This window comes from Epinephelus lanceolatus, chromosome 17 (genome assembly GCF_041903045.1).
Source record: "Epinephelus lanceolatus isolate andai-2023 chromosome 17, ASM4190304v1, whole genome shotgun sequence".
Lineage (NCBI taxonomy): Eukaryota > Metazoa > Chordata > Actinopteri > Perciformes > Serranidae > Epinephelus > Epinephelus lanceolatus.
Window position 1 is genome coordinate 41986965 of NC_135750.1, and position 27353 is coordinate 42014317.

The window sequence follows — 27353 nt, forward strand, 5'->3', positions numbered from 1 at the left end:
TGAAATGGTGGCTACGTACACCTTCAGGGTAGAGGGGGACCAACCGCCATCCAGGAGAGATTGTAAGAACTCCAGAATGGTAGGCACAGAGCAGTGCACAGGGTCCTCATCCCTGTCTGAACACCAAGCAGAGAACAGCTGCCACCTGGTCTCATACTGCGCCTGGGTAGACGGTGCCCTGGTGTTCAGAACAGTATAACGGACTGTTTCTATACACACATTCAGCAGCGGGTCGGGGCCTGCAGAGGCCAAACCCACAGTTGAAGGCGGCAAGGGTCGAGATGCTAAACCCGTCCCTCTAGCTGAGACAGGAGGTCTTTCCTGTCGGGGAGGCACCATGGCGAGCTGCAGCACAGCCTGTGCAGCTGAGGAAACCACATCCTCCCCAGCCAGAAGGGGGCCACTAGAAGCAGCCTGTGGCCATGTTGAAGAACCCTCTGTAGTGTTGCCACAATCAGAGGGACCGGCGGGAAGGCATAGAGGAGACCTTATGGCCACTCATGTGCAAGGGCATGCCTCTGTCCAGGAGAACCAGAGGAGACAATGGGTAGTCTTCTCTGGGGCGAAAAGATCCACTTTTGCCCTGCTGAAGAGGTCCAAGATGCCGCGGACCACTTCCAGGTGAAGCCGCCACTCCCCCGGGGAAGGCCTTCAGCAGATGAGGAAGTCTGCTACCTCGTTCTGCTTCCCTGGGAGATACATTGCCCTCAGGCTGGCTAGGTGGGGGGCTGCCCAAGTTAGAAGGTCCCAGGTCACCTGCTGCAGCTGCGCGGACCTGGTGCCCTCTTGGTGATTTATGTGGGAGACGGTCATGATGTTGTCCGACCGAACAAGCACATGCCTCCCCCTCAGGTATGGGAGAAAGTGCTTGACCGCGAGGTGCACAGCCCGTATCTCTAGCATGTTGATAGGGTCCATGCAGACTCGAGCAGACCACTGCCCTCGAGCTGTTCTGTTCTGCCACACTGCACCCCACCCTGAGAGGGAGGCATCTGTTTTGACGGTCTTCCCGACAGGACAGAACAGAGCCCATGGGCATGCCCTGCAGTATGAATGCCCTCTCCCTCCATGGGGACAGGGCGAGGAGGCCCTACCGAGACACCCTGATCTTCCTGTGCCCGTGCCACTTGGCGTCTAAGTGAAGCCATCTTTGAAGGGGGCGTAGTGACAGCAAGCCTAAGGGAACAACAGTTGCGGCAGCCGTCAACTTGCTCAGGAGGTGCGGAAACTCCACGTGGGGCAACCACTTGCCTCCTCGGAAAAGGGGGAGGAGGCAGAGGATGTTGTCCACCCGCCGAGACGACGGACAAATTTTCATGGTGACAGTGTCCAGAGCCACACCTAGGAAGGTGGTGCTCTGGGAGGGGACTACGCAGCTCTTCTTGAGGTTCACCATGAGATCCAGCCGGGCCACTTGGGCTAAAAGCCCAGCTGTATCCTGAGCAACCTGAGACTTGGACGGCGCACACACCAGCCATTCGTCCAGATATGGGAGGATTTTCTTGCCCCTCGACTGCAAGAAAATCCTCCTGTGTAAACCCGAGAGCTTCTGCCTGGTCTGTCTGGCTTGGACCGTCTGCTCTAGTGCCTCTAGAGCAGCCGACTCAAACAACTCCCCCGGTTCCACTGGAACACTGCGAAGGGTCCTTCTACACGCCTCTGTGAGGGGCAACTGAGCTAGCCAAACTTGGCGGCGAGCCTGAACCAGTGTGGATATCACCTGCCCCAGCTTCCTGGACATAAGGGTGAAATCCTGCAGGGATGCATCAATAAAGTTATGAGCAGAAGAATCTAGCATAGCCTCCTGTAGGGAGGCTGAGAGGGTGAGCATAAGGTGTGACATGGAGTTCCCTATCCGGCCCATGCAAGCCGTTGGGTCTTAGGCCTTGGACAGCAGATCATCTTTGATGCGACACTGGGGTGAAGGACACCTGGCATTCAACCTAAGGGCCTCATCAGGAGAGACAATAAGTGCGGCCACTGTCGGCTCAATAGCTGGCATGCGGCCAAGGCCAAACTCGTCCACTTCTTGCATGGCTGCCAGGGTTCGGCCATCAGACATTGAACAAGAGAGGGCTCTAGAATCTCTCCAACATGCATGCAGTCCCTCTGAAGGAGGCACAGTAAAGGTGGCAGGGGTCGGACTATGCCTGAAAAAAGCACTTGCTGGAGCCAGCCGGGCTTGTGGCACATCAAGCTACAGACAAGCCAGAGCCATACAAATGATGGCCCCCATGGAACTACCCTCTGAGCCCTCACCTGAGCTGTGGGCGGAGGAATGGGAGCCCACCTCCGAGGCATGGGAGACTGTGTCACGAGGGACCGTGTCTGCCCCATAATCCCCGTATTCAGTGGCTGAGGCTGCCGTCGAGAGGATGTCATCATCTGGACCTGACATGGTCACAGAAGAAATAGGCACAACCGCACTCCCCACACCAGTCTCAGTCTGGAGGGCTAGAAAGATGGATTTCATCTGATTAAGCTCTGCCGTCAGCTGGTCCACCCTGGATGCCAGCTTAGACTCCCTGGTCCGGAGCGTGAAGCTGCAGTTCATGCATGGGTTCTCTGACCGTGGGTTCCATGACTGTCCTCAGGCTGCAGAGGAGCCATGCAGGTGGTACAATAATGAGTGTTCATCATAAAAATACAATGAAAACAACACTCAATGTACAACATCTTCTGGGAGTGGGAGCGAAAACACTGCCTTCACCAACAAAGGTTGCAACAAGAAACCAGAACAACCAAAGTTGTTTAGTGGTGTAAGTAAATAAGCTCAAGTTAGCTGCTGCTAACTGTAGAAAAGAAAAATCAATTCCAAATACATAATGCTGTAACTATATAAAACAGCCTAGGTACGACCGAGTCGTTATCAAAATAAGTCAAGTTGCCATAAGCGAAAGCACTGTTGCTAACCGTAAAAAACAAAACAAACAAAAAAAAGATATAACAAGACACACCTACTCTGAGAGAGCAAAAACACTGCCATCACCAAAAATTCATTATCATTAACAAAGGTTGATTGCCTCTGTAAACTATTAAACAAAACAGATACAACTATAAGTTGCCACAACATAAAGTAAGTAAGCTCGAGCAGATCCTCCGATGATGACGCCGGAAGATATAGCCTGTCCGGGGTCATCAGGGGGTCACAGGTGACTTTGTTGGTGTAGCTACTCGACCTGCACATGCACAAGATGAAGACATTCAGTGCCACCAAGGACACAAAGAGTATAGATGTGGACGAGAGACACCATTCTCTCTCTCTCCCTCTCTCTCAAACTGTGATCGAATGGTAAAACTAGGCAAGATTATGTTACTGTGCTCCCTAAAATGTTTTTTTCAGAAACATATTTTAGCTCCATGTTTAGCTGTAATAGTGCAAGTTTGTGAACAGGAGGTGGGCGCTATACTGTTTCCTGCATAGTAAAAATAGAGGCAGAAAAAACTGAGATCAAACAGTAAAACTTGGCAGTGCTGATCAAATATAAACCAAAATTCTTTTACTGAGCTACCTGTTTCTCTCCTCAGATGTTACCAGAAACATATTTTAGCTTACTGTTAAATGGTACAAGATCGTTTATTACCAGCATGCCACTATTGTGTCAAGCGGATGAGTTCACATTGTGTCACCCTTCAGTGGGAGTGTGCATTGGTCCGTTGCAGTGCAGTGCATTCTAGTAGTTGTAGGTTTTCTCCCTCTTGAGCAAAAGCAAGTGCCACAGCCCTTTTCCTCTGTTTTCTCTTATGTAGCTCCAATTTTAAAAGTATTTTTGTTTCTTTCTACTGCACAGACCACTCTGTTTTATGAAAAGACCATATTTCCAGTTGGAAAATACTTCCTTAGGTTCAAAACTGTTGGTTACAAACTCACAAACAACTGGTGAACTCATTATATAATCTTTCATCAGTGTCGATAAAGTCCTCTAAATTCTGTTCATGCAGTTTTTGTTGGAAATCCAGTCGTTCATCAGTCATTATCATGTCTGATCCAGCATTGGTGAATAACCATAAACACAAGTATTTTAGAAACTGGAAGACTGTGAACGCATAGAGAAACCTCTTTAAAAATCCACTTCTCCAATTAGAATTTTTGCAAGAAATGAAGGAGCAGGGAATCCCTTCAACTTAACCAAAAATGTAAAACCCACCAAACATGGAATAAAAAGGAATGTATTTGCCAGGATTGTAAGGTCTGGTATTAAATGACTGATTGATTCTGACCGCACTGATGCGATGTCTCTGCATTTCTATGTGTAGTTGGAGGCAATCCCTGAGTCTCTGAAGAACATGCTGCTGGTGATGGACACAGCAGGCATCTTCCACAGCGCTGACTCCAGGACAGGATATTCAGACCTATGGGAAATAACCTGGGAACGAATCGTCTGCTTCCTGCCTAACCTCAGGGAGGAGCTCTTCAAACAGACTGTCATACCAGGTACACACCAGACACGCAGGGATGTAGGAATATATATTTACTTGCTTTCAAGTAAATACACATGGTGTAATGTGTGTTGTATGAAACGTGTAATATGTCAGTCCCGGATGGCGGAAGTGATGGCGCCGGTGTGTGTGGTCGTCCGTCTCCCGCTGTCAGTTGTGTTCGTGTTTGTGCTGGTTTTGTCATTTGTCACTGAAAATGTCAACTCTCTACTGGCTTATGATCGCCAAGCGCTCCTGGATATTCAGCTTGCAAGTGAAAATTTCATCAGGTTTGATCCGCGACAAAGGACGCTTCCTCCACTGCTTCTTGCGGGAGTGCCTGTCCACCTCTACACTGCTCCTCTCACCAGACGGAGGCGTCACAAAACCCGGTCCCGCGGTAAACGCAGCGGGCGACTGGTGAGGCTGAAAGCCGCTCTGGTGCTTTCTTCAGCTTCTACTCTGGCTGGATATGGATCGACCTGTCGCTACTCTGTCTCCCGTCGCTCTCTCGAGCCTACCGGCACCTGGCTGGTGCCTGTCATCGGCACGGAGTTCCATGCCCGCATCTGTTCTCCCCATCTGCGCAGTGGAGGGGTGAATCAACGCAGCCTTCGACCTCTCACCCGAGCTCCCAGGACTGATGATTGCCTTGCTGCTCCGCCTCCCGCCAGGGTCGCCCTGGTGAATGCTAGATCGCTAGCAAACAAGACGTTCATCCTGAACAACTTTTTCATCACACGTGAACTGGATTTCTTGTGTATTACGGAGACGTGGTGGAGTGCTGGTGAGTCAAGCTCCTTCTCTGAACTCTTGCCGCCCGGCTGTTTGTATTTCAGCGCTCCGCGAATGACTGGCCGGGGAGGGGAAATTGTGACCGTTTTCAAACAAAACTTTGACTGTAAACAACTGGCACCGGTCTCATTCTCCAGCTTTGAGCTGATCATGTTTGAGCTGGGTCGCTCTCGCCCTGTACTGTGCGCGGTGATATACCGACCCCCAAAATATAACAAGCACTTCATCTCTGATTTCTCAGACTTCCTGGCTGAAATAATGCCTAAATATGACCATGCTTTTAATTCTTGGTGATATGAATATACACGTGTGTTGTCCCTCCAAGCCCCCGGCTAGTGAATTCTTAAATCTCATTGGTTCATTTGATCTTGTGCAGTCTGTGACTGGTCCCACACAAGAGCACGGGCACACACTTGACATCGTCCTATCATATGGTTTACCAGTTTCCAACATTGAAGTTTGTGGTGCATTCTTTTCTGACCATATGCCTGTTTTGTTCGATGTGTCTCTCCCATGTTACACTGACAGACAAATTGCACCATATGCTTAACCCTTCCACTGCCGTTCGGTTCTCGTCTGCATTTACCAACGCCACAGTAGATCTACGAAGCCCAGCCAGCCCTGTGTGTATGAACACAGATGAGCTAACCTCTCGCTTTGACTCCACCTGCTTACAAGTCCTTGATAGTGTCGCTCCCTTAAAAACCAGACGCGCTAAACCTAAAACCGAGCCCTGATTGAAGGACAGTACACGGGAAGCCAAAAGAGAATGCAGGAGGGCTGAGCGTCAGTGGAAAAAAGACAAGCTACAGGTGTCCTTTGATATTCTGAGGGACAGCTGGCATAGTTACCAGCAAATTGTCAAGGCTGAAAAGACGAAACACTTTTCTGATATCATTTTAACTAACTGTCACAAGCCTCAGGTCTTTTTTAAAAATATTAATGATATTCTTGACGCCCCCCAGTCTGTCTGTCTGGATGCCTCCTCTGAAACATGTGAGCTCTTTCTACAATTTTTTATTGACAAAGTAGCCAACATTAGAGCTAGCATCACTACCCCGACACATGACCCCTCTACTACGGCCACCTGCCCCGCCACTTTTAGCCATTTTGAGCCTCTTGTGTCTCTTTCCCAGCTAGAGGACATAATTTCCCACATGAAACCCTCTGGCTCCCCCTTAGACGTCCTTCCCCCTCACCTTGTTAAAGAGACCAGCAGGGCTATAGGGCCAAATGTCCAAATAATTATGAATAACAGCCTGGCAGGAGATGTACCAGCAAATTTTAAACATGCTGTGGTGCAACCGCTGATTAAGAAGCCTAGCCTCGATGCCTCTGTCCTTTCCAATTTTAGGCCTATCTCCGAGCTCCCATTTCTTTCCAAAGTTTTGGAAAAAATTGTGCTTGTCCAACTGATGTCATTTCTGAAGACTCATGGCATTTTGGAAGTGTTCCAGTCCGGTTACAAAGCACTCCATAGTACCGAGACTGCACTCCTAAAAATTTTCAATGGCATATTTTTGGCCACGGACTCTGGTGACTCTCTCATTCTTGTGCTGTTAGACCTCTCTGCAGCTTTTGACACTGTAGATCACATTATTTTGCTTTCCCGTCTGGAGCACTGGGTTGGCATTAAAGGTTCAGCCTTGGAATTTTTCAGGTCACACCTGTCTGGGAGAAGCTTCTATGTCAACCTAGGAGATGCTACATCCTCCACAGCATCTCTCCACTGCGGAGTGCCGCAGGGCTCAATCCTTGGGCCGATTTTGTTTATGCTATATCTGCTCCCCCTAGGATCCATTTTTAGAAAACATGGTGTCTCCTTCCACTGTTACGCGGATGACAGTCAAATCTACCTGCCTCTAAAGTGAAACCATCCTGACTCCTTAAAACCCCTGTTTACATGCCTGGAGGATGTCAAAGCATGGCTAGCTTTAAACTTTTTGAATTTTAACGACAGCAAAACTGAAGTTATGGTGTTTGGTCCCAGCAACGCACGTGTTTCCTCCTGGTGATCTAGGCCCCCTTGAACCTTTCGTGACGCCAACTGCTACCAATCTAGGGGTAAAAATCGACTCTGACCTAAAGATGGACAAACAGATAAATGATGTTGTGCGTAAGAGCTTCTACCAGCTCAGGAGGCTGTCCAAGGTTAAATCTTTTCTATCACGTTCTGTTTTTGAAACTGTAATGCATGCTTTTATGACATCTCGCCTTGACTACTGTAATGCCTTGTATGTTGGTGTTAGCCAGGCCTCCATCTCTCGCTTACAGTTGGTCCAGAACGCCGCTGCTCGTCTGCTGACTGGTACACGTAAGCAAGAGCACATTAATCCTGTACTGGCCTCCCTCCATTGGCTTCCTGTGCAATATAGGATTGACTTCAAAACTCTGCTGTTTGCTTTCAAGTGCCTTAACGGCTTGGCACCCATCTACCTCTCCGACCTGCTGGAACCCTATGCCCCAACAAGGTCCCACAGGTCCTCCAATCTCCTGGTCGTCCCTAAATCCAGGCTTAAGCTCAGGGGAAATCGGGCTTTCGCAGTGGCAGCTCCAAAACTTTGGAACGAGCTGCCTCTGCATGTTAGGCAAGCCCCCAGTCTGCAGGTGTTTAAATCACGCCTCAAGACACATTTTTATTCTTTGTCTTTTTCAAGCACAGCCTGAGTGATTGGTGTTCTTCATGTGACGCTGTGTATGTTCTATTTATGAGTTGTGATTGTGCCTTGTTACTTGTTTTTTCTTTTACTTGTAAAGCACTTTGGTCTCAGCTCTTTTGTTTTAAATGTGCTATATAAATAAATTAGTATGGTATGGTATTTCACAATATTGTACATCCTATACAAAATGATGTTGGTCTGAGAAGGTGAATGGCTTGATGTAATGCCTCGACACTGTGTGCATGTTAGTTTGTTGTAGTACCAGGAGCTTGACAGTGGTGTTTCCAAATGAATCATCTTCGTTTTTAGATCCAGTACCCAGTCCTCCAGCAGAGCCTGTGCAGCCGACACCCTCAGCAGAACAACCTTCATCCCCACACGTGTCTCAGCCGCCCTCCCCAGTCCCAGTTATCCCTGCAGATACACAGACCCCCAGCAGGCCAGCATCACCCCAGGAGCCCCACCCAGCCAGTGCTAATGGTAAAACACTGACAGTTTCCTGTTCAGCACAGTTACATCTTATTTTACACACTGTGATCAGCATTGGCATAATGTTGTGGGCTGCACATTGCTGGTACTGTGTCAGTATTCAGTATCTGTAAACGAAAGCATTTTCATGGCTGAAGTTAATATTCAGTGTTTTCCCTCAGACATGTGGTCTTTATCACTGTGGAAAAGTATTTAGAGCACAAGATCATTTCTAAAACCCTGTTAAAAACAAATATGATAACATTGGTCATTACTGCAGTTCAAGAAAGATTGATTAGTGAGAGGTACAGTTGTTTACCCACCTAACCTTCTGCTGCTCCGTCTGTGTCCAGAGTATGCTCTGCACTGTGAGAACGTGAAGCAATGAATTACCAAATGATATATAGATTCCAGCAGCACACCTAATGAACAGTCCAGCTCCAAAAATATAAAATCAAAACATGGAGGCAGATGTTTTAATTGTGGTGGGCCACCACAAATGAATGAATTTGTGGGAAGACCTGATGTGGACACCTAAGTATTTGTGTGAGGACACCTGAATGATTGTCTGGGTTTTGATGACCACTGACTGATGGTTAGTCACTTGCCTTGGGGCAAAGACCATCTGCTGTGGGTTGGTAACATTTAGAACGAGATGCTTAGTGTCACACCACTTGACAGAGGTTTCTTTTTTCATCATGGTACACAGAAGTGTCCATGTCCTTGTGGAGGAGGCTCAAAATCACATTATTATCAGCAAATTTTATAATACAATTATTGATGTTTACTTTCAGCAGTCATTAGTGTACAATGTTCAGTTCATTTCAGTTTTATTTATAAAGCCCAATATCACAAATCACTATTTGCCTCAGAGGGCTTTACAGCGTACGACATCCCTCTGTCCTTCCTCGCAGCAGATAAGGAAAAACTCCCCCCCCAAAAAAAACCTTTAATGCGGAAAAGAAAGGTAGCAACCTCAGAAAGAGCAAAATGATACATGAAGAGAAACAGAGACAGAGAGAGAAATTGAAACAGAGGGAGACCGAGAGAGGCAGAGACAGAGAGAAAAGCAGGGCAGACAGTAATGATAATAGCTTACAACAACATTAATTTTAGTAATAGTATTATAATAATAACAGTAATTGTGGTAGCATATGTTGTTAGTATATATTAACATATGATAATATATGTATGTGACAATAATAATCATATGTGTTTAATAATAGTAGAAGTATGACTAATAATAACAGCAGTAGTAGGAGGCATCAGGCAGGACCACGGCAGCAGCACAATCACGACACACGATCCAGGTGTAGCTGCAATACGAGGGAACTTGTGAGACAGTGGAGCGCAAAGGCTCTGGAGAAGAAGCCGAGTTACTGACATGCAGTAAAGCTGAGTTAGCAAGATGCAGTAATAGGACCTGAATGTTAGCAAGTGAAGAAGAACCAACTTCAGAAACAGAGGAGAGAGAGAGAGAATGAGAGAAGGGGCTTGGTGTATCATAGGAGGTCCCTGGGCAGACTAGGCCTATGTCAGCCTAACTAGGGGCTGGTGCAAGGCAAGCCTGAACCAACCATAACTATCAGCTTCATCAAAAAGGAAAGTCTTAAGTTGAATGGCTGAATTTGAAGGATGCTACGTCATAGACCCCCACCGAAGGACTGTTCCAATGTTAAGGATCCTTCCAAGTTACACAAAGGACTGAGTCCTTCTTTCAGAGCAATTCGAAGGATGTATGTGTAGATAGCTACTCTCATTCTGTCAGTTTCAATAGGTGTATTTTTGGGGGGAATCGCAATGAGAACAGCCAGAGTAGACACATAAGAATATCCTGCAGCATCAGATCCGCTATTCATATTATTGTAGCAGAGTGTGTGGTGGCGCACACTTAAAAAAATCAATCACTTTGAAATGACAGAGTGATTCTGTGTGTGTCTGTGTATCTACTGTTAATGATAATTTAGAACTATTTTAGCTGTTGTTGTCTTTACTTCATTACTTCATTCTGACAATAGTGATACATTTGTTTAAAATTGTACAACATTAGAGAGTGCCAAAATGATCACAGTAACTGAAACCCCCTCAGTCTGCTGAGGGTTAATGAAGTACACCTGGGCACACTTGCGCCTGTTTCAATGTGTGTTCACTAAAAGCTAGGGAGGACTCTAGACTTGCCTCTGCCACCGGGACCGAAACAGGAAGATGGTTCCACAGAGGAGGAGCCTGATAGCTGAAGGCTGTGGCTCATGTTCTACTTTTGGAGACTTTAGGAACCATGAGTAACACTGCATTCTCAGAGCGCAGTGTTCTGGTGGGATCATAGGGCACTATGAGCTCTCTAAGATATGATGGAGCCTGACCATTTAGAGCTTTATAAGTTAACAGTAGGATTTTAAATTCAATTCTAGATTTTACAGTGAGCCAGTGCAGAGAAGCTAAAACAGGAGAAATATGATGTCTTTTCTTAGTTCCTGTCAGTACATGTGCCACCGTGTTCTGGATCGTCTGGAGAGTTTTTACATATTTATTAGAGCAACCTGATGATAGGGAATTACAGTAATCCAGCCCATAGGTAACAAAAGCATGGACCAATTTTTCTGCATCTTTATGGGACACGATAAGCCTAATTTTTGCAATATTATGCAGATGAAAGAACGTAGTCCATGAAGTTTGTTTTATATGGGAGTTAAAAGACAAATCCTGATCAAATATTACTCTGAGGTTTCTTACGGTAGTGCTAGAGGCCAGAGCAATGCCATCCAGACAAACTATATCATCAGATAGAGAGTTTCTGAGGTGTTTGGGGCCAAGAACAATAACTTCAGTTTTGTCTGAATTTAACATAAAGAAATTGGAGCTCATCCATGATTTTATCTCGATGAGTATAGCTGATACCACACAGCCTGTGTTGCTGTGTTTGGTCCCATCGACCCTTACTTGCTATGTCCTATTAATAAAAAAAAAAATAATAATCACAGTAGTGTTAACTCATATCCTTCAGCTTCTCTAAAATCAGGTAAGGTTGCACAATATTAAATGCTGAACTAAAATCAACAAATAAAATTTGTGCATAGGCTTTGTGTTCTCAAGCTACTTAGATATAAAGTATGAAATGCTGCCCAGTGCTGCCCTCATACTTGTAGAAAAACTGATGTGTATCTAACACAGGCTTGACTGTTCTCTTTAGCAGGGACACTACAAAGATCTGTAGACATTTCATGACAGTTAAGGTCAAACTTACAGCGTGGATATTATTATTTTCTGTGGCACAGGGCTTTTTAGGCACTGGTGTTATGATTGACTTTTTCTACAAAGCTGGGACAGTGTGTGTCTAAGGACTTTTGGAATATAGGACACCATGCTGATGTCAATTCAAAATATAGAATACTGACATAAATGGAAACAAAGCAAACCCTGCTTTACAGTTGTATACTAATGCCATGTTTAATTATAAAACTGAGTTGTGGAATAGTTACTCAGAAGTACTGATAATTTCTGTTTTTGTTTTCTAGGATCAGACCGGTCGTCTCCAGTCCCACCTTCAGTTCCCCCCATGCCAGTGCCGTTAACAACGTCCTCTGCCCAGGCTCCTTCACCTTTGACCCAGTCCCCCCTAATCCTGCAACCCCTTGCCTCCCCCTTGCAGGTGGGAGTCCCACCCATGTCCCTGCCAATCATCCTAAATCCTGCCCTCATTGAGGCCACGTCCCCTGTACCACTGCTTCCTGGTCCCAGACCTACGAGCCCTTCTGATGAGGTCAAGTAAGAGATCTCAAGCTACCATACACCCCGACTCTTTCATCTTTCCAGACCACCTCCCCTTTTAACAACTGGATCCAATAGACTTCAATTACAACTACAGTAGTTTGTCACACCTCAGTTTTACCACATTTCATTTACAGGAGAAATGGCCCTAAACATTGGACATTGTTTTAAAAAAAACAAAGCAAGAAAAACACCAATTGCTGGTGCACATTGCATTCTTTGTGCTATTTTTGTGTTGGTATGTTCTTCTTCCTGTGGACAGATGACTAAATGGAGACAATGGGACATCACGTCTGGATATTCAGAGACAGAAAATGCAGGATGAAAGTCATATTGGAAAAAATATTAAAAGTAAAAATCTAATTGAAGTAAAGTGGGTTCGCCAAGGATCCTCCCAATGTAGCCTACAACCGGGGCTACAGCTACCACTGAGAAGACTGAGGTCCTGTCTTCGCTATTTTGGGGGAGAATTTTGGTGTTTTGGCAACCTGGGAGGGGTCTATGTTGTACTATACACGGTGAGCATTTTATTGGCTCATTCCATTATTTTTAAACTTAGTGGATTATATGTATGATAGACCAAAACAATAAAATAAAAACTTTGACTCAGTATTTCTCCACCACACATTTATTCTTGGGAGTGTAAGGAGGACTTTAAAGGAAAAGGCAGGTCTTAACTGTCTCATATAAAGACCCAAAGCTAACAATGTGTTTGTCTATCTGTCAGTGCTTTCTGACTTCTGTGGTTCTCAGCTCCAAGCCCATTGGTTCCTGCTGAAGATTTATATATACAAATATATAGTTTGATTATGAAAAAGTAGTAAGTCAGTTATTTCCAAAAACAGCTGATCATTGTACTTTTCAACAAATGTTAATCAAACAGGAGGAAATTGTGAATTTGTTTGGGACGGTTTCAGCCGCAGATTAATCCACACTTGGTGCTCTAGTATTTGGACATTTGTTTGTAGTAAGTAAGAAAGAAAGAAAGAAAACAAGGGTGTTTGCGCTCTTATTACAAGTCCAAAGAAAAACTCACATCAGGTGCGTAGGCAAAAAAATATCAAGAAGAAAGCAGGAAAAGCTCACACACTGATCAGAAAAATGGATTGTCCACTCCAGAGGTTGATGGATGTTGAGGTAGCATGTTTAATGGTCCATCAAAAATATATACAAAAATATATAACAAGTGCTACCATAGTGTGAAAAACAAAGAGAAACAAAAGAAAACTGACCAGAAACGTTTCTGAGGATGGCTGTGTAGCCGAAACCAGAGGACAATGGATTGTCCTCTGGAGTGGACAGTCCATTTTTTTGATCAGTGTGCGAGCTTTTCCTGCTTTGTTTCTGTAGTAAGAAAACCATAATATATCACCAGCTTTAGTGGACATGGTCTCGTGACTTCAGTATTTCTGCTCCGCCAATGACTGTGATTTTATCACTTTCTCCTAAAAATTCTCCTAAAAACAGTTTCCATATGTGAGTTGTTCCTAATATCGGGTATATGTGGTAATCAGCTGTTCAGTCCAAAACACATTGGACATGATTAAAATAGTGGTATTAAAGATTGGAATATCAAAAGTTAGGTTTAGTCTGGAGTTAGCACTGTCACTCCCATTTCTCTAGATCCCTCCCCCCACCACCCCTTGATTTCAACTTGATAAGACCAGGCTGACCTCATGGCTTCACTCGCACACCTGTGTTTCATTTGAATTTAAAGATTTCAGGCAGGGAAGATAAAGATCCACAGACGTTAAGTTATTTGGTTTTAGAAACTGCATGTTGTTGATTAAATAGGATTTTCAGTGCTTTGACTGCAGACAGATGTTCCAGAGGTCTTAACAGAGCTGTTATATCAACCACTGCCAAATTCAACTCTGTTTTCCTGAAACAGCCAAAGACGGAGACACTGGCCTCTTCTGTTTATTTCCTTTCAATTCTGCATGAGCTCTTTGTCCCCATCAAGAAAATAGCAAGCTTTCATTTCAGGCACCTTATGAATTCCTGTTCCACTAAACAAAGAAGGGCTGTGTGCACAAGACGCCTTCTCAGATGGACTGGGGATGTCACATCTACAACATTCCAAAATGTAGATACTTGAGTGTGCAGTGAGCTCAGTCCACTGTATGGAGGGTTAGAGATGAAGAAGACTGGGTTATTTTAGCCTGGTAAGACCATCCTTATGATGTGAGCTCAACATTCTGTTTCTCTTTCTGTATCAGTCTGGACTCGCTGCCACCCCAAACACTTTCCAGAAATTAAAATCCAATCAGGGATCCGCACTTAAGTTGACAACGTAAGCAGCCAATCAGGAACTGCATTGTAGCTGATAATGTGAAATTCAAGCCACAGCTTGCAGAACAGTAATGGAGGGAAGCAACAAGCGCTAACCTGCTTACTCTGCTAACTAGCAGAATAGGCACAGCAATTAGTAAAGTAATTGCAGAAATAGTCAATAACAGCAATGAAATAAGAACAAGAGTATGCACTCACTGAGTTTCTTGGTAGAAAAGACATTTTTTCCATTCTTGATTTTTTTCAAAAGCTTGATTTATCAAATGACTCCATTGGTGATGAAGAAGATGTTCCCCAGTGTTTTGTCATAATGATTGGTTGAAAGACTTTGTCGGTCAAGATGAGTACTCCCGCCCACTGAAAATGTTTGGGGCGAAACAGAATGTTGAGCTCATGATGAGCTCATGTCATCAGGATGGTCTTACCAGAATAGGGATATTCATCATATCACAAGGAAATCTATGGAAGCTAATAATAGCAGTAACTTCAAATTATTGAATACTTACTAGAGAATTTATTTTACTTTGACGAGCACTCATCTCCATTTATGGAGTTTTTATATCTCTGCAGGTTATTTGAAGTGATATGGTTTGAAAAACTTCAATCACTATCTTAACTCATCCACATTAAAAAAAATATACATAGCAGAGCATGTACTTACCTCAATAGAGCTCATAGGTCAAAATAATACAATAAAATGTTAAAATACTATAATGTATTAAGTGCACAGTAACAAATTCAGTTTGAAATTGAAAGTCTTCAGTAATCCAAACACTGCAGCAGGGCATTACCTGTTGGAGGTGAGCTGTTTGCCAAGGTGCAGTAAGAGCCTTTTGTCTGCAGCTCTTCATCTTACATCTCACTGTGGTGGTTTCTGCTTGTATTCCTCCTCCCTGCAGTATCAGTAGACTTGTTTTTATCGGGAAAGAAAAGCCACTAACAAAGTTCAGCTAATTCAGTGATAACCACATGTCATTTCCTATAGATTTTTCATAATAAAAAAGTCCCCTGTTATCTTGTTATGTAAAAGCTGTTATTATGAAGCAGCAAAATAAGGAAATGTTGAGTTTTCATCAGCAATAACATGACAAACTCCTGTACAGCTGAAAGTGAACACGAAACAGAAAAAAAGTTGAACACATAGACACTTTTAAAAATGCCTTTCTTTCTGATCTCCTGCACAGACAGCCGTGAGATGAGTCTCACAACACACACACACTTGTTTCAGGGAGAGAAGGGAGGTCGTCAGGGGTTGGCTGCAGTCGGCAAGACATCACCGCAGCCTGCTTGGAGGCGGTTGTCTGCAGTTATGGCCCTACTCCAGAGATAGTCCATCTCTGGCGCAGCTCAGCACGTCTTAACTGGTAATGGAAAGACAAATCTGCGCTTCATGGTTTGACTTGGCTCAGCCAAAACTGGTAATGGAATAAGGATATTGATGTGTCCAGGACTGTATTTTGCCATATTGACAAAAACACACACACACACACACACACACACACACTCAGAAGGTGAAAACAATCCCAGTCCTGCTGAGGTAGCTGGTAAAAATTCAGACCGGTATATCTGGTATTTTAGGCAGATTCAAGAGATCAGATGACTGCCAGTGTGAACAGACAGACAGAGGTCTGATTGACTTTATTCAGGCTCATTGGGTCTCATTCATGAAACGTGAGCAGAAGGAATTTGTGTGTAAACTTTTCGCAGATGGAAATTTACGTGCATGTCCGCATTCATCAATATTTTAGTAGCTCCGATCTTTTCGTACCTACTAACAAAATCTACTCCTGCTCCTGACCACTCGTAGTGCTTGTGTAAATTTAGTAAAGCACATAAATATTGCTTTTCACTATTGGAAATTACAATTTTAATTCATATCGCGCTCTGTTATGTAGGCTACATAATACACAGATGCCTTTGAAACACGTAATCTAAACATGACAAAAAATATTAAAAATATAACATTTAGTTAAATTAGTTGGTAATTAGCAGGTTTAAGATCCAGATTAGGTTCATGATTGTGAATTATCTATGTAAATCGACTCAATAGATTACACGTTCTTTCTACATGTTGAATGATGATAATAAAAATATCCGTAAGGACAGCTGGATCACAGCCTCTTCGGCCTCAGTGCCTGGGTTCAGCAGGGGCAGCAGGAGCAGCAGGTGGTGGAGCCACGAAGGAGCACGCGCCAGCTGAAATAATTATTTGAGACAACACGTTTTTTTTTTTGTTGTTTTTTTGTGGCTTTTTGATCATTTCAATGAATAAATCTGATTTGAAAAATGTTTAATTTACGTTGTATAAAACAGAGCTTTAGGCTATTAAGATTCAAATAATTTGAAGACGATGCATACAAAACATGCTGTAGGCTCACGTCCCTTGCGGAGATCAGCGGGGGGAGCAGCTAGCACACCTAATGGCTGACGGTGCCCCAGGCTAATGTCCAAGAACACAAAATTGAAGCCACAAAATATCTCCAACATGCTCATCCGTAGTGATCCAAGTGTCCTGAAGCCCCGACATAAAAAGTTGTTACGAAAAACATCATTTGAACTCTGTTTTTAGCCTCACTGTAGCCTGTAGCTCCGACTGCTTCTCTGTGCTCGCACTCACGTGTGCGCGCTCAGGGTGATCGGTGATGCACGGTCTCTGAAGAGCAGCAGTGTCGTCAGTACTGATGTCCAGATTCTCAAGTGCAGGCATCGCCAATTCCCAGTCTGAGCAGCAAAGACTTTCCTCATCCGTTGGCATTGCTTTGCATTTGAAACAACTACACCACCAGGTTTCCAGTGCTCGACTTTGGTATTCTGCGGCTGGCTGAGGGTTAGGCTCATGAGCTGCAGCGGCTGCTTCGTCCAGTAGCCTGAGTTCCACGTCTGTATACTCGGGCTCAAACAAATACGACTCAACAAAGAAATGCTGTTCCTCCTCAGTTTCAAAGTCCTCAGACATGTTGGGCTGTCCTTTGCTAAAAGACCGTAGTGCAAATTATCTTTTAGCTACTGTGGTTACTGTTGTCTCCCCCTGCGGTGCACGTGTCACGTGATGTAAACATGGGTAAGCAAAGCTCATGCTTTCGCTGGTCTCATGCAAGTGCACACACATGAACGCGGAGCACAGAGAAGCAGTCACAACTACAGGCTACAGTGAGGCTAAAAACAGAGTTCATATGACGTTTTTCGAAACAACTTTTTAACCAAAAATATGAAAATAAAAAGTGCAGCTGAAATGCTTAGTCTATTGGTTTAAAAATTAATTGGCAACTATTTTGATAATCATTTACATTATTTTTCATACAAAAACACATAATGGTTCCAACATGTCAAATTTGAGGACTTGCTGCCATATATAGTGCTTTGGGGGCATTATCTATGCTAATAGGTTACTCATGATCAAGTGGGATTCATCATTCAGCACACCTGTGTAAGAGCAGATTTAGATGGTTAAAAATGTTTGGTACATGTGGAGCTGACTTCTGTAAAAAGTCTCCTAACGGAAAATTAAAGGTGTACTCTGCAGGATTGACATTTACTGTTTGTAAATGCTCATCAATGAAAGTGAAAGTAAAAGCCATCCCCAGACTCACTCTTGTACAGCATTTTGCCTTGCTATAATGCGTTTTTTCAGCCCTGTGTCCCTTAAATGCCTATTGCTTATGGTGTGGCATCTGGTTGCTACCTTTATTTTGATGCCCTGAACTCTGTGGGGGTACACGCCCATAAACATCCTGAGCACAGAAAATAATAAGACATCCAGACAGAGTGCAGAGTCTCTGCAGAAAAATACACCGCCACACGCTGAGAGTGGGTCAGAAGTGATGAATAAGAGGGAGTACGTCTGCATCCTGCATACTACATCTTAAAGAGAATATTTATGAAACATTTAAGAGAATGTTGCTGCATGAAGCCTAATGCTGTTAAACGTTATTTATTGAGTAGGGAGAGAAGAGATGGATTTTCCCCTGCAGTACAGTTGGCAGAGAGACAGTGTCTGTCAGTCAGGTAACACCACAGCCTTATAGAGCCACCGACATGAGACATTTTATAAGCTGTGTGTTTATTTGTTGTTGGTGACTCTTAGAAGGAGTTGATTCTTGCTTAAACGGGAAATTACATGAATTTAATGTGTAAATAAAAATGAAAAGTAATGTACTTTTTCTATGTAATAAATATAATGTAAAGAAAGTGCTCATTCTAGTGTTTGCATTTAAAGGGCCAGTGTGTAAAATGGGTTGAAAACCGTTGGAAACAGTGACATCAGTGGTCAAATTCTAGATTGCAGGGCTCACTCGCTCACCCCTCCCATCGGGTAAATGACAGTGGCCTCGTAGGGACAAAAAGCCTTGCACACGGGTTTTTCAGGAGTAGGTCTATCTAGCGACGAGGTGAATGTTTATTTAGAAATCTAAACCATGTTACGATATTGTAATGAATCCCTCACGAGCAGGAGACCAGAGGAGCGTTCGGAAAAAAGGCCCGTTTATTTGAGCCCTCCAGAAACTCCGGTAACACTCCACTCCGTCCCAAACTCTGACTCTTCTGGCGTAACAGACACACTTCATAACAATACACACATACTCGTTTACGATATTAAGTGGGGACCCCCCCTCCCCTCTCTGCTCCGCCAATCTCCAGCCCGCACACTGACTGACAGCGTAGCCGGTAAACAGTGCTCAGCTGTTTATTTAGCCTAGCAATATCTCTGGATCGCTGGATTGTCCACTCGGTCTGCCGTACATACATGGCGGCGCAAGATGGCGACCTCTCTAAAGCAAGGCCCTTGATATATATATATATACAGTACAGGCCAAAAGTTTGGACACACCTTCTCATTCAATGCGTTTTCTTTATTTTCATGACTATTTACATTGTAGATTCTCACTGAACGCATCAAAACTATGAATGAACACATGTGGAGTTATGTACTTAACAAAAAAAGGTGAAATAACTGAAAACATGTTTTATATTCTAGTTTCTTCAAAATAGCCACCCTTTGCTCTGATTACTGCTTTGCACACTCTTGGCATTCTCTCCATGAGCTTCAAGAGGTAGTCACCTGAAATGGTTTTCCAACAGTCTTGAAGGAGTTCCCAGAGGTGTTTAGCACTTGTTGGCCCCTTTGCCTTCACTCTGCGGTCCAGCTCACCCCAAACCATCTCGATTGGGTTCAGGTCCGGTGACTGTGGAGGCCAGGTCATCTGCCGCAGCACTCCATCACTCTCCTTCTTGGTCAAATAGCCCTTACACAGCCTGGAGGTGTGTTTGGGGTCATTGTCCTGTTGAAAAATAAATGATCGTCCAACTAAACGCAAACCGGATGGGATGGCATGTCGCTGCAGGATGCTGTGGTAGCCATGCTGGTTCAGTGTGCCTTCAATTTTGAATAAATCCCCAACAGTGTCACCAGCAAAACACCCCCACACCATCACACCTCCTCCTCCATGCTTCACAGTGGGAACCAGGCATGTGGAATCCATCCGTTCACCTTTTCTGCGTCTCACAAAGACACGGCGGTTGGAACCAAAGATCTCAAATTTGGACTCATCAGACCAAAGCACAGATTTCCACTGGTCTAATGTCCATTCCTTGTGTTTCTTGGCCCAAACAAATTTCTTCTGCTTGTTGCCTCTCCTTAGCAGTGGTTTCCTAGCAGCTATTTGACCATGAAGGCCTGATTCGCGCAGTCTCCTCTTAACAGTTGTTCTAGAGATGGGTCTGCTGCTAGAACTCTGTGTGGCATTCATCTGGTCTCTGATCTGAGCTGCTGTTAACTTGCGATTTCTGAGGCTGGTGACTCGGATGAACTTATCCTCAGAAGCAGAGGTGACGCTTGGTCTTCCTTTCCTGGGTCGGTCCTCATGTGTGCCAGTTTCGTTGTAGCGCTTGATGGTTTTTGCGACTCCACTTGGGGACACATTTAAAGTTTTTGCAATTTTCCGGACTGACTGACCTTCATTTCTTAAAGTAATGATGGCCACTCGTTTTTCTTTAGTTAGCTGATTGGTTCTTGCCATAATATGAATTTTAACAGTTGTCCAATAGGGCTGTCGGCTGTGTATTAACCTGACTTCTGCACAACACAACTGATGGTCCCAACCCCATTGATAAAGCAAGAAATTCCACTAATTAACCCTGATAAGGCACACCTGTGAAGTGGAAACCATTTCAGGTGACTACCTCTTGAAGCTCATGGAGAGAATGCCAAGAGTGTGCAAAGCAGTAATCAGAGCAAAGGGTGGCTATTTTGAAGAAACTAGAATATAAAACATGTTTTCAGTTATTTCACCTTTTTTTGTTAAGTACATAACTCCACATGTGTTCATTCATAGTTTTGATGCCTTCAGTGAGAATCTACAATGTAAATAGTCATGAAAATAAAGAAAACGCATTGAATGAGAAGGTGTGTCCAAACTTTTGGCCTGTACTGTATATATATAAAAGCATAATTATAAGGCTATGGAAACCAAACGAATTTTATTTTATAGCGATCATACACTTGTGTAAACATATTAATGGGTGGAATATTCAGATTCAGATTCAGATTCAGATTCAGATTGACAATAAACCATGCCAAATATTACACACTGGCCCTTTAAGTTTATTTACTTTATAAATCCCCCTGAGGGGAAATTCAGTGTTTTCACTCTTGCTTGTCAATTACACGCAGGTCCGAAAGACACACACATACACAAACAGGACCTATACATGCACAAAGTGGAGAGATGTCAGAGTTAGGGGGCTGCCCTTGGTCAGGTGCCCGAAGCGGTTGGGGGGTTCGGTGCCTTGCTCAAGGGCACTTCGGCAGTACTCAGGAGGTGAACTGGCACCTCTCCAGCCGCCAGTCCATGCTCCATATTTGGTCCGGACGGGGACTCGAACAGATGACCCTCCAGTTCCCAACCCAAGTCCCTATGGACTGAGCTACTGCTGCCCTGTGTTGTCTATATTACACCTTAAAATACAGACCATATTTACAGAAGATCTCATCTTACCACAAGGAGTCCTTCTAAATAACACTGAAAGTTCCAGCCAAGAGTTTCCTCTTATAACCTCTTAAAAAAGCCCCTCACAGCAACTTTCTCTGAGGGTCTGAGAGAAGAGATGAAGTGCATCATGTTTCAGACCATGAACATCATGTTTGATGATTGAACTTGCTCACTCCACAGTTCACAGTGGCTGGTGGACATTGGATTATCTGTGTCAGTACGCAGGAGTGCAACAGAAACAAATTGAGATAGGCTGGAAATGTTTTAGATACTTTTTAAACTGTCGCAAACATACATACATAACTAAAATTACCGCCTCTGTGCACCAGTCAAGTTTCTCTTACAGTTTACATCCATGTCTGTCAAAACATGGATGCTTCACACACATCTTCCCCCCGGCAGCACAGAAGATAATACAATCAGCACAGTTTCAAAGCTCAAGATAAGTGTCACCAATTCAGTATCTGACCAAATGTTTGCCCTTCTTTTCCTGAGATATGGCATTGAATAATAGCCAGAAAAGTGTTTTATGCAGAATATTTTGATGTCACATTGAAGTTGACATTTGACCTTTTGGATATAAAATTTCATCACTTCATTATTTTATCCTGTCAGACATTTGTGTGAAGTTTTGTCATAATTAGCATATGAATTCCTGAGTTATGGCCAAAAACAATTTGTGAGGTCACACTGACCCTGACCTTTTGACCTTCAACCACAAAATTCTGATCAGTTTATTCTTAAGTCCAAGTGGACATTTATGTCAAGTTTTAAGAAATTCCCTTAAGGTGTTGTTGAGATATAATGTTCATGAGAATGAGACAGGTGCAAGGTCACAGTGATCTTGACCTTTGACCTTTGATTGCCTAAATTCCCTTGAGGTGTTCTTGAGATATCGTGTCCACAAAGATGGGATGTACAGATGTACAGACGTACGGGCGCATGGACAGACCACCCAATAACATAATGTCTTCGGCCACGGCTATCACTGGTGCGGAGGCAAAATAAACAAAGTAAAATACTAACCTGTCTGGTAGATTGTATCTGTGATTAAACACCATCTGCATGGTGGTACTTGTGAAAAAGGGGCTCTTCCCTCTTTTCACTCAACCCTGTCCCCCAACAGAAACAGGGTTTTTTTTATTTTTGTACGGAAGCTCTATTTGTACCAAAGGCAAGAGGGCAATAATATCTCCTACATGAAGATAGTATCTCCTGTCAATCAATCAATCAATCAATTTTATTTATAAAGCCCAATATCACAAATCACAATTTGCCTCACAGGGCTTTACAGCATACGACATCCCTCTGTCCTTATGACCCTCGCAGCGGATAAGGAAAAACTCCCCAAAAAAAACCCTTTAACGGGGGGGGAAAAAAAAAGTAGAAACCTTAGGAAGAGCAACTGTGGAGGGATCCCTCTTCCAGGACGGACAGACATGCAATAGATGTCGTACAGAACAGATCAGCATAATAAATTAACAGTAATCCACATGACACAATGAGAGGGAGTGAGAGAGAGAGAGAGAGAGAGAGAGAGATGCAGGTAATGACAGTAGCTTACAACAACATTATTGAAAGTAATAATATTATAGTTATAGTTCTGGCTACTGTGGTACAATATGTTGAAAGTATGTATTAATATCTGGCAGTATACATGTGTGACAACAGTCATATGTGTATAATAACAGTAGAAGTATGACTAATGACTAATGATGGCAGCAGCAGGAGGCATCTGGCAGGACCACGGCAGCAGCACAACCACACACATCACGCTGTCCAGGCACTGCTGCGATATGAGTTAATCTGAGAGACAGTGGAGCACAAAGGCTCCGGAGAAGAAGCCGAGTTAGTGACATCCAGAATGGCCGAGTTAGCAAGATGCAGTAATAGAATACGAGAGAGAGAGAGAGAAGGAGAGAAGGTGCCCGGTGTATTATAGGGGGTCCTCCGGCAGACTAGGCGTAAATCAGCCTAACTAGGGGCTGGTACAGGGCAAGCCTGAGCCAGCCCTAACTATAAGCATTATCAAAGAGGAAAGTCTTAAGTCTAGTCTTAAATGTGGAGACGGTGTCTGCCTCCCTGACCGTAACAGGAAGATGATTCCACAGGAGAGGAGCCTGATAGCTGAAGGCTCTGGCTCCTGATCTACTTTTGGAGACTTTAGGGACCACGAGTAACCCTGCGTTCTCAGAGCGCAGTGTTCTGGTGGGATAATATGGCACTATGAGCTCTCTAAGATATGACGGAGCTTGACCATTTAGAGCTTTATAAGTTAACAGTAGGATTTTAAATTCAATTCTGGATTTTACAGGGAGCCAGTGCAGCGAAGCTAAAACAGGAGAAATATGATCTCATTTCTTAGTTCCTGTTAGTACACGTGCTGCTGCATTCTGAATTAGCTGGAGAGTTTTTAAGGACTTACTAGAGCTACCTGATAATAGAGAGTTACAGTAATCCAGCCTAGAGGTAACAAAAGCGTGGACCAATTTTTCTGCATCTTTTCAGGCCAGGATAGGCCTAATTTTCGCAATATTACGCAGATGAAAAAATGCAGTCCGTGAGGTTTGTTTTAAATGAGAATTAAAAGACAAATCTTGATCAAATATTACTCCGAGGTTTCTTATGGTAGTGCTAGAGGCCAGAGCAATGCCATCTAGAGAAACTATGTCATCAGATAAAGAGTCTCTGAGTTGTTTGGGGCCAAGAACAATAACTTCAGTTTTGTCTGAATTTAACATCAGGAAATTGGTGCTCATCCAAGTTTTTATGTCTTTAAGGCAGTTATGGAGTTTAGTTAATTGATTACTTTCTTCTGGCTTCATCGATAAATACAATTGAGTATCATCCGCATAACAATGGAAATTTATAGAGTGATTTCTAATGATGTTACCTGAAGGAAGCATATATAGAGTAAATAGGATTGGTCCGAGCACAGAACCTTGCAGAACTCCAAAACAAACTTTGGTACATAAGGATCATTCATTATGAACGTCAACAAACTGAAAACGATAAGATAAATAAGATTTAAACCAGCTCAGTGCAGAACCTTTTAGGCCAATTAAGTGTTCCAGTCTCTGCAGTAGAATTTGATGGTCAATAGTGTCAAACGCCGCACTAAAATCTAATAAAACAAGTACAGAGACAAGTCCTTTGTCTGAAGCAATCAGAAGGTCATTTGTAATTTTAACTAGTGCTGTCTCAGTGCTATGATGCACTCTAAATCCTGACTGAAATTCCTCAAATAAATTATTGTCATGGAGAAAATCACACAGCTGGTCTGCGACTACTTTCTCAAGGATCTTTGACATAAAGGGAAGATTAGATATTGGTCTATAGTTGGCTAACACCTCTGGATCCAGGGTGGGCTTTTTTTAGTAGAGGTTTAATTACAGCTACCTTAAAAGACTGTGGTACATAGCCTGTTAATAAGGATATATTGATCATATCTAATATATGAGTGTTAACTTAAGGTAAGACCTCCTTAAGTAGCCTAGTTGGGATGGGGTCTAAGAGACACGTTGATGATTTAGATGAAGAAATCACTGCTGTCAATTCTTGAAGAGAAATTGGGGAGAAGCAATCTAAATATATATTAGGTCTTACAGCTGTGTTTGGGGTTAGATAGGTACTATCTGAGGACAGGAGGTCATGAATTTTGCCTTTAATAGTTAGAATTTTGTCATTAAAAAAGCTCATAAAATCATTACTGCTAAGGGCTAAAGGAATACAAGGCTCAATAGAGCTTTGACTCTCAGTCAGCCTGGCTACAGTGCTGAAAAGAAACCTGGGGTTGTTCTTATTGTCTTCTATTAATGCTGAGTAATAGTTTGCTCTGGCATTGCAGAGGCCCCTCTTATAAGTTTTGAGACTGTCTGTCCAGATTAAACGAGATTCTTCCAGTTTGGTTAATCGCCAGTTCCTTTCAAATTTTCGCGATATTTGTTTTAACTTACGGGTTTGAGAGTTATACCAAGGAGCGAACTTTCTTTGCTTTTTTTAACTTCTTTTTAAGAGGAGCTACAGAGTCAAGTGTTGTTCGCAGTGAGCCTACGGCGTTATCGACAAAATAATCAAAGTCGGTACAGGAAACCTCTATTACTGAGGGACTTGGTATTGAATTTAACGACGGAGTAATCTTTTCCTTAAATTTTGTGACAGCACTATCTGATAAACATCTAGTATAGTAACTGTTGCTGAGTGGCGTGTAATCGAGTAAAAAGAAATCAAAAGTAATCAGATAATGATCCGATAGCGAGGGATTCTGTGGAAAGACTTTTAGATTAGCAATTTCAATTCCATACGTCAGAACTAGATCGAGGGTGTGGTTAAAACAATGAGTGGGTTCATGTACACCCTGACTGAAGCCAATGGAGTCTAATAATGAGAAAAACGCGGTAGCCAGGGAGTCATTATCAATGTCGACATGAATGTTAAAATCGCCTACAATAATAACTTTATCTGATTTAAGAACTAAACTGGATAAAAACTCTGAGAATTCAGATACAAATTCAGAATACGGGCCAGGAGCATGGTACACTATAACAAATAAAAGTGGCTGCAAGGTTTTCCAGGTCGGATGTAAAAGACTAAGAACAAGGCTTTCAAATGAATTATAATCTAGTTTAGGTTTAGGGCTGATTAACAGACTAGAGTTAAAAATGGCTGCAACTCCCCCTCCTCGGCCGCTGCCTCGAGGAATGTGGGTATTATTATGACTGGGAGGAGTGAAATCATTCAGACTAACATATTCATCTTGACACAGCCAGGTTTCAGTGAGACTAAGTAAATCAATATGATTATCTGATATTAATTTGTTTACTAACACTGCTTTAGATGACAGAGACCTGATATTTAACAGTCAGGCTGGACAGGTGCTCAAGTGTGGGTGAGAAGAGCGGAGAGGACTACGGAGGTCAGGCGGGGCGGGCCGACACTGTGTATCCCAGAATGGGTGCTCAAGTGTGGGTGAGAGGAGCGGAGAGGAGTGCAGAGGTCAAATAGTGAAGTTCAAGGATGCCTTCAGTATGTTGTTAATGTGATTTTATGGGCAATTTATCAGTCGAGGTCTCCTCCTCTGCAAAGCAAACTGACCCAGTGGCTACAGGTAATAGCGCAGTTTTGAAACCACTGTTTTTCCAAGATGAAGGACTGATTGTTGAGCTGCTGTTAACAGTTAATGGAGTTAACGCCGGATCCCGTTATTTAACCGTTTCAACACTAAATTAAGCAGAGTGACAGACCCAAAGCCTTCAATCTGGCTAAAAGACAGCTGAAATGCTAAAAAAAAAAAAAAAAAAAATACAGTGGTGAAGTTGGGATTTGTTTCTTGAAGTTACGTGCTCATCGTCTTTTCTGTCTCTTGCAGGCTGCCAGGAGAAGTGGACTGGCCATCAGATATTGTTTGTGGAAATTTGAAAATAAAGTTTGTCAAATCGACTTTTGTCTCTTCATTGTGCTCGCTTACACACGAAATAGGGTAACAGTCAGCTATTTTTGAATGTTAGCATTGATTTCTCACACTGAATGGTGAAATATTTGTAATTTGAAAGGTGCGACCTAAATGAATAAAGGTCGTAGTTAACAAAGCATATGAATATTAATGAAGGAGCGCCCACTGAGCGCAGCTTCTTTTATTGATCGTTTGAACGTCGCATGGTGGTCATTTTCGATTAAAGGCCGACGTCTCAGCGACGTCTTGGCAATGAGCAAACACTCTCCCTGCTACGTCTTAACGATCTAAACTTGATACATCGGGCCGACGTCGGCCAGATGTATGTGTGCTATCTGGGTGGTTTATTCCCGCGTTCTTTGCTCAAAGGCAGCACTTATACTTTGCCGCATGGATAATTGCAATTATGTATCCATAAAATAAGCAAAAATAACACAAGTTATTGGCCTACATGAGTATATTGCGTAGACTGTGTGTAAGAGACAATCGTGTCAGTGCCAAAGATGCAGC

The 27353-nt window shown here is 43.4% G+C and overlaps 1 protein-coding gene across 4 annotated transcripts in view; it reads left to right on the forward strand.

The window, feature by feature from the left end:
- Positions 1-12720, forward strand: part of gbf1 (golgi brefeldin A resistant guanine nucleotide exchange factor 1) — a 236145-nt gene extending 223425 nt beyond the window's left edge. For 3 of the 4 annotated variants that reach the window (XM_033612936.2, XM_033612937.2, XM_078160723.1), the window contains 3 exons: positions 4258-4435; positions 8184-8354; positions 11858-12720. In XM_033612936.2, the coding sequence (XP_033468827.2) occupies positions 4258-4435; positions 8184-8354; positions 11858-12111 (603 nt within the window). In that variant the 3' untranslated portion in view covers positions 12112-12720. The remainder of the gene's footprint in view (positions 1-4257; positions 4436-8183; positions 8355-11857) is intronic. The other variant, XM_033612939.2, reaches the window with a different exon arrangement.
- The last annotated feature ends 14633 nt before the right edge of the window (positions 12721-27353 follow it).